Below are 21,455 nucleotides of genomic sequence, written 5' to 3' on the forward strand. Positions count from 1 at the left end.
GATACTAATATAATTTTCCTCCGTGTTTTGAATGTTCCATGTGCATGTGAAATAATTTTGAAATCTCTTTTAAACATTTTTGAAATACGCTGAGTCTACTTTGCTTTGCAGAGGGGATGGGAGGTTGGTTTCTGGGCTGTTTTGCAAGGTAAGCAGGTAAAGCCCAACGTTTCATACGGCATATGTACCTATATGACCCTCTGCTGTTTAGACTAAATTGTTGCATGTATTTTATTTTCAATTGCTCAGTTTATTTGGGAGTTCACGATTGTTTTCCCTTCAGACTTTACAGCTGAAAGGTCTTGGTATTTTTTTAAACAGTGCAATCCTAGGCATGTGTGTTGAGAAGCAAGTTTCACTGAATTCCGTGGGACTTACTCTCAAGTCTTATGCTGAAGGTTGACACGAACTCGAACTCAGAAAGCAGTTCAGAGGTATTTTCAGCAAACCAGAACCTTAACCTAACTGAATTTTAACCTAAAATCTCCTGATTGCCTTGAACCTGAACTGGCACTGAACCCTAAGTACATGCTAAAAAGAAAGGGGGGCAGTAACTGGTACAAAACTGATCCAATAATAAATAAAATAAAGTACTCAGAAAATTCTTATGAAGAATGGCGAGTGCTCCTTTTTCCAGCTGTATTTGGAGAACAGTCAGTAAAGAAGAGCAGGAAAGATTGGTAGAGAAGACCATGGACTAGTAGTCTCCCTGGTGCTCAGATAAGGCTTTCCAGCAACAAGGCATTGGTGTGTAGGATTCTTGAACCAAGCTGCTGGAAGCATCTTCTGTTTCCGTTTTCATTTCTATTGTTCCCTGCTATCGTTCTTTCACTCATCCTAAGCATTCCAAGTTAGTAGAACTTTTTGAAAGAAAATATAGAACCCTGAGGATCTGAGTCTAGCAGATGGCTAAAAATGGAAGGAAGCATGAAGTGAAATTGCATAGGAAAGGATGCTCAGTTTGAAAGTATATCTGTGTTCTCCTGATTAATAAAATAATTTGTTATTTGCCTGAGGCCTCCCTAGGTAGTTGTGCCTAAAGCTTTTCTCCTCTAGCCACTATTTGGGAGACTTTCCTCCCAGAATGGGATAATTGCATCTTGCTCTTATTATTTTGCTTTCAAAGCAAAAAGTTCACAAAGTAAAAGGAATGAGGACAGGGGGTCTTAGCATTTGCCTGTGGGTGCCATGTGCTATGCATGTTGGCCTTGAGTGTAGGGTAAGGGGAGCATAAAAACAGCAACCTAAATTTTAGGGTTTTATTTTATGGATTTAAAATCAATTCTGAGATTAATACAGTGGTGCTTGAAATGTTCTTAAACTGGATGAAGGTATCTGAAACAGTTAACTGAACCAGTTTTTAAAATTAGTGTCTGAACTGAAGAGCTTAAAAAAATACTGATGATGATGAATTGGAGCTGAATCCAAATTTTTAATGTTTCAACTCTCTGGTCTTGTGGTACCTCAAAGGCTAACACATTTAGGGTGCAATCCTAACCCCTTATGTCAGTGCTTTCCAGCACTGACATAAGGGCAATGCAGCTCTGAGGTAAGGGAACAAACATTCCCTTACTTTGAGGAGGCCTCCGTGAGTGAGGCCTCAGTGACCCAACTGCAGGATGCAGCACATGTCCCATTGGCACTGCTATGCCAATTCTGGAAGGCACTGACAAGGGGTTAGGAGTGCGCCCTTATTGTAGCATAAGCTTTCATGGACAATAGCCCACTTCACAAGAAGTTTATGCCACAATAAGTATGTTCATTGTTCAGATACCATACTGCAGTCTCATTTTCACGGCAGCAGGCTTGGCTTGCAGTCCTGTACCTATTTATCTGGGAGTAAACCCGATTGAAATTGGTGGAGCTTCCAACTAAATATGCATACGATTGCACTGTAACAGCTTACTGCCTCAGGAAGAATTTCTTAAGAGTCTCAGACTTGGAAGTCATTATATTTATGGTTTTTCTGCAATGCACAGATAATGAAAGAAACATTGCTGACTTGTGCATCCGTAGCTTATATCCTGGTAACAAATTGGCTTATGCATAAGAAAATTTTTAAAATCTTCTTGACTTCCTCTCTAAGTACCTGACTCATTGTTTTCAGGAGATGTACATGAGGGTACTGAGTAGAATATGCAAGTTTATTTTAAGGGCGTTTTATTACAAAAGTTATTTTTCAATAAAACAGTATTAGTATTATTTGCTGCTTATGTCTGGTTAATGTCACTTTCAAGTATTGTGTTCTTTGTGGGAAGAGTGATGATTCCTTATAAAATCTCAAATGAACCTTGTAGATGTCAACTAGAAACAACAGTCAAAGTCTTCCTTTAGCATCTCAGCTGATAGCCAAAGAGAATGAATGTATTTTTCACAAAGTTGCTAGGCTGTAGTAGTTAAGAGAAATGTGATTGTTAAGAGACATGGTAACACAACCTTATTATTAGTGTGTTAATGGGTCCTTCATAATAAACCGCAAGCAAAGAGCAACTTCTCCTAAATAGTAATGTGGCCTTTTGGAATTTTTCTAAGGCACTCTGCTTAATCAGTACCAGGTGTTGTGTGCTGTTTGGACAAACTTGAAAGGATGGCCTTTTGAAATTTTTTAAGCGTGTTCTCTTCCCTCCCTTTCCAGTGTGATCGTTTTAATGCAATGCTTTCTCCTGTTGATAGAATATATATCTATATCTTACATGGAAGAGGTTTGATATAGATCACATCTACAACTGAACAGAAATTGGGCCAGACTGTATGAACTTTGATAGGATAAGTCACACATAGTACACTTTAAAGTCAGGGGTGGACTAATTTCAGTCTTTCCTAGTCTATTTCTTTTAAAAACTAGATTCCCATTGTCCACTAATTTGAGCTACATGTACAAAACAAGAGGCCTTATTAGAATCCCTAAATAGTTAAGGCTTACTAACTCTGTGTTGAGCAATCCTGAGCGTGTGTTCTTGCTTAAGAACATAAATATTACCTTGCTGCGTAATACCAAGATTAACCTAATTCTGTACTACTTGCAAGAATCCAGCAACTATCATAGTCATCTACCAGAAATTGGCCAGTGATCCATTGGTGAACTGCAGAGAACCTTCTGCCCACTCTGTAGGCTGTTTCGTACCAGCACTCTGAAAGAGGGAACAAGATTGCTGCAGCTTTGTGAGAGAGTTCCCTTGTCTGCTGAAGCAAGTAGAGAACTTTCAGGTGTGTGGTACTAGAGTCCTTGTCGGGGGCTGGTGACCTGAAGCAGGTGAGGAAGGCAGGAGTGGAGTTGTAGTCCAGATGGGGATCTGATTGAAGGCAAAGCCAGATACAGCTGGCTTGGGTGGTCAGGGGAAAAAAATAGGTGCCAGGTATGTGAGGCATACAGAAAACATTGGAAATGGGGGAAGGAACAATCTGATAATGTTCAAAGCAGTTGATAGCTTATCTTAGTGACACATAGCCAAGTGGACCACAGAATCCATGGGTTAGGAAAAACTTTATTCTGCTCAGTTGAATTCAGGAAGTTTCTGGCAAGTAGCATTGGTGCCTGGTCCTGCAGTGTTTGCAGTTTTTCTTCTGACCAGTGGCCCTATTGGCATATGTAGTGAGGAATTGGCATCTGGCTTAGATCAAGCCATGAAGCACCTGACAAGAAAACAAAGATAATCCAATCCATGAGTTGGCTTGTTGGGTTGCATCCTGGAAATGCCTTTAAAAGTGCTGAGAGAGTGGGACGTTGTGTTTATTCACATTTTCTTCACTGTGGGGCAAAATTGGAGTCACTGCAGGCTGGGGAAGGAGGGAAAATGGCATCTAGACCAGAAGAAAGTATATGCAGCATCTCTGATGTGACCTGGGAACCCTGAATGAAAGGGAGAACTGGAATTTTGTGAATGAATAATTTAATGTTATTTTTTTTTAAATATTTGTAGGCTGCTACTCAATGTTGATAACATTCTCAGTGACAGAACATCATAATACATTAAATATTACGAAACCGTAACAGGAGAATAAAACAGCAAAAAGACCAAATCTTGCAAGGATAGCATTAAAAGCTAACGTTAGATTAAAAGCAGCAGTTTGAAACCATTCAGTATAAAAGGCAACCAGTCACTGTTCAATAAAAACTAGTACTAAAATATCTGGGCAAATGAAAGCATTTTAACTGGCTGCCTAGTATCAGTATAAGCTGTGGCTGCGTTTAGTGTGCTTTGCTTGTCTTTTTTGTGTGATCTTTTAAGGTTTATTCCTTGCTGTAGAATTCCCTTGCTTTAAAAAAAGATATTCTCAGTACCACTGGAGAACATACGTAGTTGCTGATTTTGCTACTAGTGAATTGATTGGAATTGGAACATTAAAGTTGTTGTACTGTGGTTGCAGTTCATTGAAGCATGGAGCAGCTTGTGCACACCTATTGAGAGAGTTTCATTTTTTTTTCTTTAACAGCTGCTCTATGTTATGAACTGCTTTTGAGGCTACCCTGAAGGCACTTTGTGATGTGTCATGAAGGAGCTACTGTGGGGGTGAGGGGAAAGATGGTTTAAAGTCCTGTTCAGTGTGTGGAATTAGCTGTGCTCCTCTCGATTGCAGCCATAGTCTCTTTGAGACAGCTGCCAAGAGGTAGCTTTCTTATGGCATTATGACATTATCAAGGGCACTATTTTATAAATACTAATATCTAGCACTTGTTTAGTATCCATATGTTAGTGGTGAATCATAGAGGGGGCCTAGATGGTCCTGCTGACTTCAGTAAGATTGTGTGTAAGAACTGGAGCTTCCATGCTGAAGGATGCTATCTATGAGAATCTTGCCATAATGGGCTGTGGATTGCACTTTCAGGTCTATGGTGGATACTCTAGTAGATAGGAATGCTCAGGTTAAAAAATGGTGTCCCAGGCACTTCTCCTATTTCAGTAGCAATTGTGTTATGAATTGTTTGTGCACAGTTTAAAAGCTATTGTCATAAATTCTGAAATGACTTGAAGTTACTACTTTTGAACTTTGCAAAGAGAAACTTTAAAATTTGATTCATCTGTCATTCTTATGAAAATGTCAGTGCTGCATAGTATGTAACATATAACATCTATGTATCAAACCAGGAAGTCAAAGGTGATAACCAGTTAGCCAGAATGTCTGTAGTATGAGCATATTGCTTATAATGAATTATGCTTGGGGGGGGGGGGAAATGCTGCTGTATGAAATGCAACGAATTAAAAATTAGTTGGTGACAATACTTAATAGCGAGCATTTTAATGGTACCTCTCAATAGCTTTTTAATTGTGGGTGGTTCTGTTTAGTGATAGTGTGTTTTGTCTCCATACTAGCATTACACTATTTGTGCATTATAGGTCAGGTTACCATTTCTTAGTCACTTTAAGTACTTATAAGATCAATCAGTATTCTTTCCCTATAAGGCTCTTTCCTGCCCTTTTCATTCCTCAACTATCTAAGATACTTTGTCATGCATTTCAGAGGCTATCTTATTTGCTGGAGAAAAATCTCAAGCTGATGTCTTGTGATGGGAGGATCTTGCAGGCCTATCACAGAAAGAGTGACTTCTGATTCAAGCTTCACCACATCTGTTTGAGCATTGTCATTCTCAGATTCCCCCTTCTTCCCAAGAATAGATCAGGGGATTAAGGAAAGAACCTTCAAACAGCTGCAATCAAATGTTAGTTCTCTCATTAGTGGGGGAGGGGGGAGGCAGAGTGCATTGAGACAGGGTTGAGATTTTTCCCTGGTATGTAACTTTTGGTCATGTCCGTTGTGGTTTTTCTCCAAAGGTAATTGGATCCTTGGAAGCTGACTATATGTCCCAAGTCTTGTTATTGTCATGCGAAGGTGACCTAAGCATGAATGGTTTCTTTATTCAGGCTCTGAGACTTGTAACAAGTGTGGCCACATTGTTTCTCTTTTGCCAGGCTTGTTCTAAACCAGGGGTGTCAAACATAAGGCCTGGGGGCCGGATGCGGCCCCTGGAAACTTTTTATCTGACCCTCAGGCTCTCAGTTGCTGAGTAGTGCTGAGGTGTTACTGCTGAATAGCAGCCTACATGAAAATTGGGGACCCCCATATCTTGAAATATGATCAAGATTTGGTATTTTCTCTTCTGTCATTTGCAGTTAATGAGTCTTTTTGTGAGAACAAAGTGCTGATTTCTGGCCATCAGCTGCTTAATGATGTCACTTCCAGCCTTCAGCAGGTGCCCTGAATGCTAACTTCGGCCTTCTGTATAAAATGAGTTTGACACCCCTGTTTCTAAATTGTGAAGTCTTGCTTCTTTGTGCTTTTTCAGCACTGACTAGCTTTTCAGTATTTAGTCACAACTGACTAAAGAGTGTTAGACCTTCCTTTTCCTCTCTGTTAGTCAGATGTTGTTCTTCTTAGTGTTAATGTTCCATTCATGTGACTTGTCTTGCTTTCTTTCTGCTCTGCCACTTGGCCTCCTTCCTGAATCTTTACTTGTAGCTCAGAATATTTGGTTTCTGTCAGTATTTATAATGCATGAAGGTGAGAATTATGGTGTGTGTTCATGTTAAAGTTCTTCTTTTTGCTTTCCTTAACAGATTAAGTGGTTAAAACTTATATCTGGTAATATCTTTCCTATGGGATGTTTCCAAAGCATCCTAATTTTTTCAGTTAACATCTGTTTGCAATGCTGTTTACTTTCTTCTCTGGCTGGTTGTGTTTGTGGGTATCAGTACATGACCAGTATTGAAGGAGTATGAAACAAGGTTTAGTGATGTTTGATTCTATATAAATGGTGCCCTATGCAAAACACCCTTGTCACAATTAAAACTGTCCTGTTTCTGTAGGACAATTTGCTCAGAAGGCCATATAAGATTTCGATGAATAATGGTAGGAAGAATTATTGTCCGTGTCACCTTATGGTTAAAGGGGTCTTCTTTAACAGAGGTGAAAAAATGGAACATTGGACATATATGGCAGGCTGGAATTCTTAGTGCTCTTATTTGCACCTCCAAAAAAGCTTTCTTAAATGCATGTACTGAAATACAGCTTTGATCTTGAATAACTACTGATTACTATTTAAAGATCATAAAGGCTGCATTTGGAAAATCACCAGCATAGTTTTTTATGCTTTTGTTTCTTAAACTTCTATGGCTTCTTAGAAAATAAATAAATAAATAAAAACTGGTATTTATATACTGCCTTTCTGGCCATTGGATTATGGCTTTGGCTTTATTCAAGGTAGTTTACACAGGCAGGCTTTTTCTAAACTCCCGAAGGGATTTTTACAATCACAAATAAGTTCTGTCTTTCAAGAATGATCTGCATTCCAGGTGGATCTCATCATGGTCTGGTAAACGTTCTGGTCGCACACTACCTCCTGCAGCAACAGACAGCTTTCTTTCCCTCTCACAGAAAGAGCTAGAGTTGGCTTCTTTTGGCTCTCACCCAAAAGGGCTCGACTTGTCAGTTCTCCAGATCTCGCAGGCTCACGGAAGCTTCTGGTGGCCTTGCACTGGCAACCTTCAGATATTAAACTTTCAGCCTTAACAGCAGCTCAGCTCTACTCTCTAGACCAGACCTCCTGTTCAAAGTTACAACATACTTATTCTTGAATTAATATTTAGGGTATGCTTCATTCTTATATCCCAAAAAGCTTACTTTATGGAAGTATCTGCCCATGATAGTCTCCCTCCTATGTTTGTTGGTTGAATAGACTATTGCACTAGACTGACCTACTTTGAGAGGTAAAGTAGAAAGATTTGCAATCCAATCCTAACTAGTTTTCCAGCAACAATGCAGCCCTGCAATGTTCCCTTACCTTGAGGAGGCCTCTATGACTGCTTCCCTCCCTCCGAATGCAGTGTGCACCTCATTCGCACAGCTGCATCAATGCTGGAATGTTGGTTAGGATTGGGCTGTTGGGGTTTGTAATGCTGCTACCTCTCTGCATTGGAAGAGGTTAAATGAGCTAATCCCATCCATAGTGGGGAAGTTGCTGAATTATTTGCTGTTCCATGGTGGGTTGTTTGGAAGAAGACTGGATCAATATATCATGCAGAAATGTAACAGGTTGTCTATACTATGGATCAGTATCTTGGGCTCACAGGGGCATTTAATTTAGTTTTTAGTTATATGTTTAATTTAGTTTTTAGTTATGATCATAATATAGAGCTATTAGGAATGTTTCTTAGGACACGCAGTTTAGAAATTATTTCTCCTTTGTTTATTATATCTTTAGGCATACTCAAATAAGAACAAAGACAAAATTTACCCTGTAAACTTATTTCCAGTTTGTAAATACTTTTTTTCCTTCTTTTAAAAAAGATATTTGACTTAATGGATGCCAAGGCTCGTGCTGATTGCATCAAAGAAATAGATCTGCTGAAGGTAAATATTTTGTTGAAGTTTTATGTGAATTAAAATGCAGTTCAGCATTTTCATGTTGATGACAAGTAATGAAATTGATAATAAACTGATAATAAAACTTTTGCATACAGCATTTTAGAATGCAAAATGTTTGTGGTATTTATTTATATCCTTGCCCGCCCTAGTCCTAAAAATATAGGGGAATAGGTAGAGGTAAAATGTGTTCATTGTGGATATGGAACGTGGTATATTATAAGTCTGTACACCTATTTTAAATGCAACCAAAACAAAAAAAAATGTATACGTTAAACTGACTTTTGTAGCAGAAGATACTGCATTTCAAGCCCAGTAGGTATGTAAGTAATTGAAACTGTGGTTTATATTTATATGTATATATCTTTGTGATCCGTATCCTTCTGTATGACTCTGTAGAGTAGTTAGGGCACTTTACAAACAAAAATTACAGAAACTTGGTACAGCTGTAAAATAAATCACAAAAACCGAAATAACAAGAACTGTTTGACTTTAGCCACATTCATTTCACTAAAATAGCAGTAACATTCATCAAAGTAAAACTTTTATCAAATAGCTAGAACAGTGATTTTCAACCTTTTTCATCTCGCGGCACACAGACAAGGCACTAAAATGGTCAAGGCACACCACCAGGTTTTTGACAGTTGACAAGGTACACCATGCTGCCAGTGGGGGCTCACATCTCCCATTGGCCCTGTTAATAAATGACCTTCCCCCAAATTCTTGTGGCATACTTGTGGACCACTCGCAGCACACCAGTGTGCGAAGGCACAGTGGTTGAAAATGGCTGAGCTAGAAGGTCGGTTTCCCTGGTGGAGATGGGGGCATCCCTGACAGATGGGAATGTCCCTCGTCGCATCCTGTAGGCAGGTCAAAACCCAAAAGGTGGAGCTCCCTGTGTGTGGGGACCAGGACCCAGATCGTTCCTACCTCACACACAGGCTGGTTGCCCTTTGGCGCTCTCCTGCGCAGCACACCTTTTTTCTCCTCTCCCGCACCACCTCCTCCCCCTGTTCTCGGGCTCGTTGGCTGGGGTGGCGGGAGGCTTCTCCGGAGGAGGCAGGCACGCTCCACTCAGCAGTGCTTCCAGCCTGTTTCTGTGCCTTGCTGCTCTGAGGTCCCTGAAGCGCGGCAGCGCCATGCCCACCTCCGGGGATGCAACAGCAGCAACCGTTTTGGCGCGCCTGGTCCGTGCCTCTCAGAGGTGGCGGCAGGAAAGGGGGGCTGTGGATTCCCCCCCCCCAGGTCTCACCAGTGCAAACGCAGCATCCTGGGTGAGACCAGGCAGACCCCTTCCACAAATCTTGAGCGCCCAGGTCTGCCCCACGAACCCCAGCTTCAGACGCCTCCATGGAGGCGCGGGCGCCATTTTGTGCTGCCTGCTGGTGCCTGCTGGTGCCTGGTCCTGCCTTTCCCACCAAAACTGTAAGTTTTAACTGTAACCAGCAGGGGCTGGGAAGCCATTTTAGGGACCTTGTTTGTGTCTTGGCTCTGGCTGGTACAATTGTTGTGAGAACTGGGCTGGGTGAATTTTGAAGTGCCCCCTTTTGTGTCTTGGCTTAGGCTGTTAAATTGTTGGGTGTTTTTTGGCCCCTGCCCCCCCCCAATAAATTACTCCCCCCCCCCCAAAAAAAAATTTTTACTATTTTTTTCTGCTGAACTCACCATGTCTTCTGATGCGAGTTCAGAGTCCAGCCTGCCTGACCTGGGCACTTCATGTATACCCAGATTAGCCAAATCTCTGGCATCCACTCACAAGGCACCCAAGACTCCTGCAGCCCCTTCTTCCATAGGGAGCACAGACAGAGAACACATTATGCAATGGCTGGAGGGACTTATAGATGCCAGGTTGGCTGCACACAGCTCTGCCGCTCAACCATCGCAGTCCTCCAATGACAGGGGCAAGGGCAAGGCTAAACATCTCAGAACCCCTCCCTGCCCACCCTTAGCCCCGCAGGGGTCTGATTCTTCCGCTGCCTCAGACTTTGATGCCCTCAGGTGTAAGCAAAGTCTTAAAAGCTCTAAGCCATGGGGAGCCACACATGCTACCAAGTCCAAGAGCTCACCAGTTGCTGCCATGGGACATGGGGGCCTTCCTCAGTTCTTCTGAGGAACACTCCTCTAGAGAAGAAGGAGAATTGTCTGGGGAGGACCAGGGAGGTGCTGACTCTAACGTGAATCGCCTTTTTCCAGCAGAATTCCTACCCAGGGTGTTGGAGAAGGTAATCAGAGCCTTGAACCTCAATGCATCCACAAATGTTGAATCTGGCTTGGCTGCACTGTTCTCCACTTCAGGTCAGCCTCTCTTTCCCCAAGGGCCCCTCCACCAGGCGGAAATCCCTTTCCCTGAGGCCTTCCTTAAAGCGATGGAATCTGCGTGGAAAACACCTTTTGCATGGCAGGAGGGATGCTAGATTAGTCAACAAATTCTACTTCTTCCCCAAAGAGATTCTTGAGAAAATTAGGACACCTTCCGTGGATGCCCCCAGTGGCAGCTTTGGCCACCAATGGTATCACTCCATCCGCAGGGGAGGGAGGACCTCGAGATGAGAGGATCGAGGCCGCTCTTAAAAGAGCCTTCGAAGCTTCCTCCTTTGCCCTGAGAGTGGCAGCGGCCAATTCTATCTTTGCAAGGGCCACTTTTCTTTGAATTGATGAGCTCTCTAACTCCAACCCTTCTCTTCCTAAGTCTGTCAAGGACTCTCTCATAAAGATCTCCCTAGCAGAGCGTAGTGGCTCGACGCAACCTGTGGCTTCGCTCTTGGGACGCAGATCCTGGTTTGCAAAGCAGGCTGGTAGGTACCCCCTTTGTCAGGGGTAAGCTATTCGGTGAGTCTCTTGAACCTGTTCTGGTGGAAAGTAGGGACAAGTGAAAGGTCTTGCCTTCTGCACCCAAAAGTCAGGTAAAATTCAGACCCATCCTGCCTTTTCGCTCCTTTCGTGTCTCAGGCAAATCCAGAGAACAAGCTCGATTCAAACCTAGGTGGCACAAGAGCAGGTTTCCCCAGAAACAGGGAAAATTTCTCCCTTTTCAGGGGGCCAGTTCACATCCCAGGTCCTCCAAGGACAAATCTGCATGACGCCAGACCTCATTCCCCCTCAGTTCCAGTTGGTGCCCGGCTTCTGCAGTTTGCCCCTCTTTGGCATCAAATCACTTCGGATGCCTTGGTTCTGGAAACCATCTCCAGAAGTTACTCTCTAGAATTTCTCAGGAAACCTCAAGATAGGTTCTGGCAGGTCCCCCCTTCCAGGGTTCCTGCAAAGCACTCTGCCATGCTAGAAGCCATCAACCACCTCCTCACCATAGGGGCAATAGAGGAGGTTCCCACACTGGAAAGGATCTCGGGGGTCTATTCAGTCTTTTTTCTAGCGCCAAAATGAAATTGTGGGGGATCCTAGTTCTGAAATGGCTGAATTTGTTTCTTTGAATTTTCTGTTGAATTTGTTGCCAGGCTTCAGGGGATGCTGATCTCATGCCTCCAACTAGTCAGCTGGGCATGCTTTCACACCTGGAAACTGCAGCAGTTCTGTCCCCTTATGCAAAGCTAATAGAGAGACGGTCCCAGATCAGGCTTCAGGTCCCCTTGCCTCTGAAGAGGGACCTGCAACAGTGGATGACCGACAACCGGTTAACCCGAGGGGTCAGTCTCCACATCCATCCCAAACTAGTTCTTACCACAGATGCCAGTCTATTAGGATGGGGAGCCCATCTGAATGGAAGACTGGTTCAGGGGTGCTGGTCCTCTCAGGAAGCATCCCTCAGCATCAATCTAATTGAGAGCGATCTGGCTAGCTCTTGCCCATTTCGAGCCTCTTGTTCTTCAGGAACACGTCATGGTCAGAACTGACAATGTGTTGGCCAAAGCCTTACTTATGAGGCTTACTTACAAGGCAACTTATGAGGGAGGCAAGACTGATTCTTCAGTGGGCAGAAAGAAATCTTCTATCTCTAAGCACCCAACACCTGGCAGGAAAATCAAATGTAGAGGCGGATTGGCTAAGTTGGAGAAGGCTTGCGGAGGCAGAATGAGGTCTGCATCCTCAGACCTTCTCAGAAATCACAACCTGCTTCAGCCTCCCAGTCCTGGACCTGTTTGCCACAAGCGAAAACGCCCAACTGGAAAGATTCTTTTCCAGGACAGAGGATCCGAGGGCGGAGGCAATCACCGCACTGTCAACCCCTTGGCCCAAGGGTGGTCTTTACGCTTTCCCCCCGGTTCCTCTTCTGGCACAGGTGCTCAGACTAATAAGGCTATGCAGGGCATCACTGGTCCTAGTCACCCCAAACTGGCCAAGGCGACCCTGGTTTCGTTCACGGTGCAGAGAAAAGGATCTTGATCCCATTTCCCCATCAGTTTCTGTTATTCTTGACTTCCTACAGGATGGGTTGGAGAAGGGCCTCAAGACTTCCACCTTGCAGCGCCAGGTGGCAGCAGTTCAAGGCACTCTGGGAGCAGGAGGCTATCTGTCTCTACTGATGCATCCCCATGTTAAGCGTTTTTTAAAGGGGGTGGCTCTTCTTAACCCTCCCCCCATTCACAGGGTACCAACCTGGGACCTTTTCAAAGTTCTTACAGCTCTGTCTAGTGCCCCCTTTGAGCCTCTGGCTTCAATTCCTTTAAAAATGATCTCCATAAAGACTGCCTTCCTTGTGGCTATCACCTCTGCATGTAAATTCTCAGAACTGGGAGCCCTGTCTATTCGACCCAAACTCTGTGTCTTTCATAAGGACAGCGTGGTTCTCCAGACCGACCCATCCTTCTTACCCAAAGTCAATTCGATTTTCCACTGGCAACAAGAGCTTGTCCTACCGTCTTTTTGTCTGAATCCCAATCATCCAAGAGAGATGTCCTGGCACATGCTAGATGTACGTAGGGCTATCAGATTCTACACAAAGCACAGTAAATCTTTTAGAAAGACTGATGCTCTATTCATAGCCCACAAGGGTAGGACACTAGGGAGGAAAGTCTCTCCCGTGACTCTGGCTAGGTGGTTGAGAACATGCATTTCTGTGGCCTATGAAGCCTTGGGACTCCAACCTCCTAAAGGGATCCTAGCCCATTCGCTGAGGGAGGCAGCCACTTCGGCCGCCTTCGATGGCATTGCCGCCTTGTCTGAGATCTGTAGAGCAGCCACTTGGTCATTGCCTCATACCTTTCTGAAGCACTATAAAGTTAGCTCTCATGCCTCTGTGGATACTGCCTTTGGACGTAAAGTCCTCCAAAAGGTGCTTAAGGTTTAAGGTGTTCTGTTTCTGACCCAACTCAGGGATTACTGCTCAGGGAGATCTCATTTGTCAGGAATGCCCCCGTCTCCACCAGGGAAATCAGGAGTTTATGGCTTACCTTGGTAAGTCCTGTTCCTGGTGGAGACAGGGGGCATTCTGCCCTCCTGTTTTTCTATTCTCGTTGGACTCAACACCTTTCTGGTTCAGTTTGAGGTTTGAACACACAATGAGGGGTTAGTTTTTTGCTTGTTTGGGGTCTAATACACTCTTCTATCCTGGGTGTCTCCTCACCTTTTTTCTATGAAGTTAACCTTTTTCACGTTATAAAGTATTTTTTCTGAGGACTGTGGCTTGGCTATTAGTCTGGGTCCTGGTCCCCACACACAGGGAGCTCCACCCTATGGGTTTTGACCTGCCTACAAGATGCGACGAGGGACATTCCCATCTGTCAGGAATGCCCCCTGTCTCCTCCAGGAACAGGACTTACCAAGGTAAGCCATAAACTCCTGATTTTTGCAACATTAAAAACTCTCTTAATCATAAACCCCTGCTGAAATAAGTAACAGTTACACACACAAGACTTGAGGATAGACTTGGTCTGACAAACTTCTCTGCAGAGTGCGTTCCAAAATTCGAATTTGGAATATGCGAAACAAAAAGTGTATTGCCAACAAGAAGTGTACTATCCTTTCTTGCTGATTTTAGTACTCTATATGGGGAGGCTTCTGTGGAAGAAGGCTCTCCTGAAAGTGTATGTATTGATATGCAGATATCTAGGAAGGATATCGTTTATATCACTGGGCACCTGCCTTTTCTGAATTTTAGAACACCAGACTGCATTTTTTTTAAGTTAAACTGAGCCTAAGGTTGAATGAGGTTTGCAGTGTAGCAAACGTAGCAAAGTTGCTGCTCTTGGAACACAAAGCAAAAGTCTATTGAGAGGTGTGGTAACTAGTTGCATGTTTCTTTGAATCTTGGCCAAATGTTTTAAAGAGAGTTTGCAGTGAACAAGAGCAGAAGCCTGTGTTTTCACAAACCTTCACACACCTAAAATGTCACACTGAATACCAGCCATAAAAGCACATATATACACAGATATTTATTTGAGTATGTACAAGTAACTTGAAATGTAAACACTAAGGCTTTCACGGCCAGCGTCTGTAGCAAAATTAACACTATTCAGGCTGAAAGGCCATGATCAGAGATTCAATTCTATTTTCCCTTCATGTTTATAGATGAGCATATGGTGAACTCCAGTCTGAAATCTGCCCTGTCAGATTCAAACCCAGGAACCCATAGTCCACAGTACCTGATTGGGCAGGGTGAACCTGTTATGAGAGTGGTTAGCAAAACAAAATTGGATAAGAGGGCAGAGGCTAGGGAGAAACCTGTGCACCACATCATAGCTTGAATAAGTAAGCATTTCCTTGTCTTGTGGTCAATGTCGGAGTGCTGAAGAAATAATGATCAAATATATGCTCTTAAGGAAAACTATAGTTTTAAAAACATTGGTGAAATTAAGTTATTGTAAGAAGTTTTTTTTGTTGCTCAAGCTGAGTGAACTCCAGGTGGTTTTTATAGTGATTCATTCTAGGATGTTTAGCTTGCAAAGTGATATTTTTACATGCTCGTAGGTCTGCCAAAAATTGATTGCTCAGTTTTTCCATACTACTTGTTTGTCTCACATGAATTTTGGAGACTTAGCTTTTCTTAAAAAATAAAAATAAAAAATGATTATTTGAGAGAGATGTTAATGGTGTCTTAGTATATAAAGTTCTCAAGTTATCAAGATAACAGGAAGAGAGAAATGATCCTGGTTTGAAAGAAGTGCCCTTTATGCAAATCCTCTCACTACCCGGAGAAGCATTAAAGTATGTGTACTCGTCATTAGAAAGTATTTGAAAATTAGACTGTAGACTAGTTTCCTGTGAGTAAAGAACTGGGTGCAGTGCAGCTCATGAAGTTCCAGTTACTTTTATGATAACCCATGGTTTTAAATATATGAATGAAACCGAACTGAACAGGAAGTTCCAATTTAATTTTTTCTGTACTACCTGGCTATCTTGCACTGGGAGCATTGCCATGTTGCTGACATGTCTTCATTCGTTGTTGGTTTTGAACCAAAATCATCTTGCACCTCATATTAAACTGTTGAGGAACTGTCTTCTCTTCCAGATCTTTGTGCTGTCACCAGGAGCAGAATTGTACATGAGAGATGGGCAAGACCTGGTGACTGAATAGTTTGCTATGATACATAGAGAGTCAAGGCATTGTACTTGAAATGTGCTTGCCAAGTCAGAGGTAGACAAAGTGAAGTTATAAACTGAAGCCTTTTGAACGACTGCTCAGCAAGACAAAAGCCAGACATTCACAATTGCACTACAAAAAGCATGTTTTACTATGGTAATTAGGGCAGTGAACCAAAGTCTTAAAAAAATTCTTGAATTAATCATTGGTATGTTAACAGTTTGGTTAGATTTTATGTGTTTCTGTGTATTCCCAAAATCTAAGCACAATTTATTCTTTGAGATGGCTTGTGATTTAAGGAGTTAAATTCAACTCTCATGGTTACATGAAAAGGCCATTTTTAATATTTTTCATTCATTATGGTAGTCTACCAGAACCAAAATACTCTTGGAAATAAAACAATTGTGGCATTAACTTTTTGCCTTACTGTTTAAAATGGTGCCTCATTGATTAATCAACTGAAACTTTAGTTGGTTAATCTAAATTGGTTAAAGGTTGCAGCCACCCCCCCATAAAATGAAAAATCAAATATTGCACTAAGTGCCCAGGTCCTTAAATTCAAATTTGAATAAAGTTGCAGTAGTTGGATTGCATAAACAATGCAACAACTAGTTTAAATATTTGACCTTTGGATTGCAGTTGTAATTACCCATATTACAAACCTGATTTGTACATGCTGAAGGAAACTAGATTATACTCTTTGTCTGATAGATGGAGTCAGACCTGTGATTGGTCTATTCAAGCACTGTCAACCTTGTGCAAATCAGTTCTTCAGGTTGTCAGGAAAAGTGTGTGCGTGTGGTGTGTTCAAGCCTTGCTATATGACTGATATTTTCTGGGTTTGAATCTGAGGCTTGTGCTGCTCTTCTTCTAAGCCAGTGTTTTTCAACCACTTTGCCATGTCACACTAGTGTGCCCCGAGGCTGCCTCAGGTGTGCCGTGAGATCAGAGCAGACAGGCAGCAGCCACGCACGCGGCGGAAGCGGCTACTTTGAGCCTTACGTGCAGCAGAAGAAAAAGGAGCAGGCAGCCAGCCAGCGAAGGGGCTGGTCGGGGCTGCTTTGCACCTCCTGCTGTTGCTCCTGAGCTAGACGAAGGCTGCAACCCGATCCTGATTTACCTGGGAGTAAGCCCCATTGACTATTATGGGGCTTACTTCTGAGTAGACACACCTAGAATTGGGCATTAAGTCCTTGCCTCCTCTGCGTGCTGATTGAGTGACCAGAGAAGCTTGGAGGAGGTCCCAGCGGGTGGAGTGAGTGAGAATGTGGGAGTCAGGAGCAGGCAAGCAGGTATGAAGCGAGTGAGTCTTCTGAGGCCACCAGCCTAAGAACTGGCTGGCTAAAAGGGTCCTGGAAAGTCCCTTTTCCTTGCCACAGTTTGCCTGCAACTCCCCAAAGCGACCCTTCCTGCATTGCCTTTTGCCTTTTAGGGGAAGGGCATTGGGCCCCAATCCTCTCCATACTTACCTGGGAGTAAGCCCCATTGACTATAATGGGGCTTACTTCTGAGTAGACATGCCTAGGATTGGGCTTTTGGTCACACTTTTTTTTTCTTAAATACAGGAGCAGGCAATTGGTACTTCTCCCCACCCCACTCCCTCCCACAGGCACATTGCCCCCCAAATCTCATAATTGCAGTCAGCACCTTTCTTACTGTCCCTTCTTTCACTCCTCCGCACCTTCCAAAGGTTCAGAATACTTGCTTCAAGTTCTCTCTTCCCCCCACTCCAGCTGAATCCTGTAGTTGTTTCACTCATGTCTCTTCATTGCCCCTCACCCCACAGCTCCCCTATGTGCTCAATCTGACCCCTTTTTGCCAGCACTTTCTCACATAACACTTTAATAACATTTTTCATCCTTTTCACAATCACATATCCTTTCCTCTCCGAGCTTCTTGTGAGTATCTTTGTTATGTAATAATATAATTGTATTAATTATATTAACAATTAATTGTAATGTAGTGATTTAATGTAGGTAAAAAACTGGTAGTGTGCCTTGACAATTTTAGTGCCTTGTCGCTGTGCCGTGAGCTGAAAATGGTTGAAAATGGCTGTTCTAAGCCTTGGGCCTTTTTATAGCTGTTGTTCGAAAGCTAAAGTTGTCAATTAATAGGTTCATTTGTTGGGATTAGATTCAATTCTGTTAGATACACCTTCAAGGTTAGAATTGTAGTTAAGAGTTAATCTTGGACTTTAAATATTCATCTGTTTTTCTCTTAACAGTCATTTTTGTAACATACTTCCTACATTCTATAATCCTATATAATATTTTCCATGTTTATTATTATTATTTATTAAGGGTATTTATATACCACTTTTCAACAAAAAAGTTCCCAAAATGGTTTACAGAGAAAATCATATAACTAAATGACTCCTTGCTCCCAAAGATCTCACAATCTATGTACTGAATTCAGGTTTTGTTAATCTCCAGGTATATCCAAGGCTGTTTCAGAGTGTTTGGGGGGGGGGGCAGCAGGGGGAATGGAAAAGAGATCCTCAATAAGTCCCCTTAACCACCAAGAATTTAAGTATGCAAATGGAAAACCCTGGATTCAACTGCCCAGATGATTCATTTAATAAAACCAAGCCACATGCCAATTTAAAAAAAACAAAAAAAAAAAACCCAAAACCTTCGTCTTCCAGCTGTCTATGGAATAATTACATTCATATATGTGAGGTGCTTTGTATGCTCAAGAAGTGTTATACAAATGCTAAGTATTGGGGGACCCAAATAGCTGCTTCATTCTGCCCAATTGACTTTTTTCTTTGGAGAAGAATCTCCTTCTACCACATGATGAACTGCTTTTCAAACTTTCTTCAGTTTGGCATGAGGATCTTCCTCTCTAAAGATTCCTCTGGGCATGCCAAAACCTTGTGCTTGTCTTAGCAGCTCTTTATTTTCAGATCTACGAGTATTAAAAATTAAGCATCATCTTTCTCAATTCCATTTCCTGTTCAACGCTGTCAACATGACAAATGAAATCTCTAGGTTTGCAGGCAGTATGTATCTGTGTACAGATACTGAGGGCAAAACAACAAGCGGGTTGGCTATCACCATCATGTAACGAGATTTCAAAAGTCTCTGGGTGACTGCTGTTGGGAACTGAATGTTTGACATACCTTGCTCTTGTTTTCCTCTTTTTAATTGAGGTCCAAACTGGATATGACAAAATGTAAGTGCATCTAGCTCTGTACTCTTGTGGTGTCTTCTGTGTATGTTCCTGTGATGTGACATGAGAGGTCTGCATTCCACATTTCTACAGAGATCAACAGCGAGCAGTATTGAAGCATAATAGTCACCACAAGGATGGCTATTGCTAGATGTTACAGAGTGGGATGGGCATGGGCAGGAATTAAAAATGCATGTCCTGTGTTTGACAGTAGGTGGCATGTGTTATATCACGTCTGGTTTGAGGCTGAGAGGAGGCTCATTGACTAAAGTATCCAGGTTGGACTTAGTCTTTTGTGTGCTTTACTTTGATCAAGTGTCTCTTGCTGCTTAAAAATCTCATTCTCTCAGGAGTAGCTCAATTACATCATCTGTTACACCTTGTTCACAATTTGCAATAATCCAAATTAGTCTTTTTGGTCTAGCTTTTTCTTTAAGACAGTTGTTTAGGATCAGAGTAAATGCAGGATAACTGCCAATGCCATAACTCTGTCCCTACCCTTACGTTCATGGCTTCCTGGAAAAAATGTTCTCTTTGTATCTTTAGGGTTAGAGACACTGAAGCCTTCCCTCATCACTCACAAAAGTGCTTCTGATTAAGCACTTATTTTTACTGTATTGTGTGCTTAAGGGTTCAGTTTTTTCAGCTGCTATTCTAGTTCACTGGGAAAAAGCCCCAAACCTCTCAGAACTAGTTTTTAGGTCAAATTCTGCTGCTGGGTCCTTACATTTAAGGCTTATTTTTAAATGTGTTTCATTAAAACTGATGATCTAGATCTGTTGTTTGTGCAAATAATAAATACTGTATATCAATTTAGTTTTTGTACTGTTTTCTGTTCTCTTATGGAGGTTTAATCTTCAGTGAGGAAGGACACAGTTGAAATTATTGATAAGAGTTCATGAATGTTTCATTCTAAACTTTTTTTTTAACTTTCTAGCAACTCAATCATCCAAATGTGATTAAATACTATGCCTCATTTATTGAAGATAATGAACTAAATATAGTGCTGGAACTAGCAGATGCTGGAGACCTCTCTAGAATGATCAAGGTGGGTTTCTCTCTCGAATAGAGTTTTATAAGTTGTTCTTTGGAGTTTTTTTCAATACTTTATTTTACTTTGGTTTTCATTACCCAGTCTTTATTTCAAGTCTGAATAATTGGGTATCCTAAATTGCAAGTAAGGGCTGCAGTTCTATTCCAGGTTACAGAGGTGAAATCTTGTTGAGGCAATTGAAGTTTGCATATGTGGCTGCCAGCACTTGTATGGTATTTGCAAATGCAATATATAATTGCACAAAAGAAGCAGATCACCATTGCACTATCAATTTGGCATTGAGCCACTGCAGTATCTTATGTTTCATTACGAATTCTTCCCGTCAAGAGTTTAACTATTATAATTCAGTTGTAAAATCTAGCTGTAGATTAAAAATTTGGCAACGGCAGATTGGACTCAAAGAACATGTTAACAGACAATCAGACCCTGGGGTCTTGGAAGGCTACTTCCTGTGTTTATGATTTTTTTGCTAAAAGAATGATTCTGCAGGTCATTTCTGTGACAGCAGTGATAACATGGAAAGCTGTAGACCAGCATCTTCTCACAAGTCAGATACTGGAATACTTTGGTTGTTGCTTGCAGTGTTGGTTACATGATTTAGCATCAAACAGGAAATGCCAAGATAGAAGTACAAGCTTGTGTAAACTTTGGCAACACAGTTGCTCTGTAATCTACCATTTGGAGTGTTTCCCCTTTCATTAACTCCTCTCTTTCCACTTTCTGCTGTTTGTGGTAGCAGGAATCATCATGGGGCTACTTGCAAGCCCCTTGTGGCTTGTGAGTTTTGTGTGCACTGAATCAGTATTTATAACCAGCATTAACCACCTGGCCTATCCTGTGACATAATCTCCTTGTCCATGCTCCCTTTTCTTCTCTTTTCTCTCCTGTATTGTTATATAATTATAAAGGGAACTGTATTCAAATACTCATTTTGATTCCCATTCTTAATCTTCTTATGCTTTGGGGAACATAATTGAGGACTAAGGGCCCAATCCTTTGCAGTGCGTGCTGGCTCACCGCCGGCGTGCAGTGTTGGAAATGTGCCATAAGGCACATTTGCGGTCTTCAGTGGCAGTGGAGCACTGCTTCTCAGCGGTCGCGTGGACCAGCAGGTAGCGGAGAGGTAAGTGGGGGCATGGGGGTAGTCTCCGCCCAACACGGAGGCTCTTAATTCTACGCCAACCCTTGGGTCACTGTAGAATCTAGTAGCCCCATAGCATGGCAACTTGCCCTATCCAGGGTAAGGGGATGAAAGTCCCCTTCTCCTGAGGAGTTGCAAGCACTGCCTGCTGAGCGCACAGGATGCAGCAGCAGCCATTTTTGGCAACACTTCAGCCCTGGGTGCTGGACAGCTCAGGATTGGGCCTGTAAGTTGCTTGTTTTGCATTCAGTGCCAAA

The 21,455-nt window shown here is 42.3% G+C and overlaps 1 protein-coding gene across 3 annotated transcripts in view; it reads left to right on the forward strand.

Annotated features, from left to right (window-relative positions):
- The window catches only part of NEK7 (NIMA related kinase 7), an 82,055-nt gene that overhangs the window by 25,735 nt on the left and 34,865 nt on the right, over positions 1-21,455 (forward strand). For all 3 annotated transcript variants that reach the window (XM_066624135.1, XM_066624136.1, XM_066624137.1), the window contains 2 exons: positions 8,284-8,346; positions 19,941-20,051. In XM_066624135.1, coding sequence (XP_066480232.1) covers positions 8,284-8,346; positions 19,941-20,051 — 174 coding nt within the window. The remainder of the gene's footprint in view (positions 1-8,283; positions 8,347-19,940; positions 20,052-21,455) is intronic.

Source organism: Tiliqua scincoides, chromosome 4 (genome assembly GCF_035046505.1).
Source record: "Tiliqua scincoides isolate rTilSci1 chromosome 4, rTilSci1.hap2, whole genome shotgun sequence".
NCBI lineage: Eukaryota > Metazoa > Chordata > Lepidosauria > Squamata > Scincidae > Tiliqua > Tiliqua scincoides.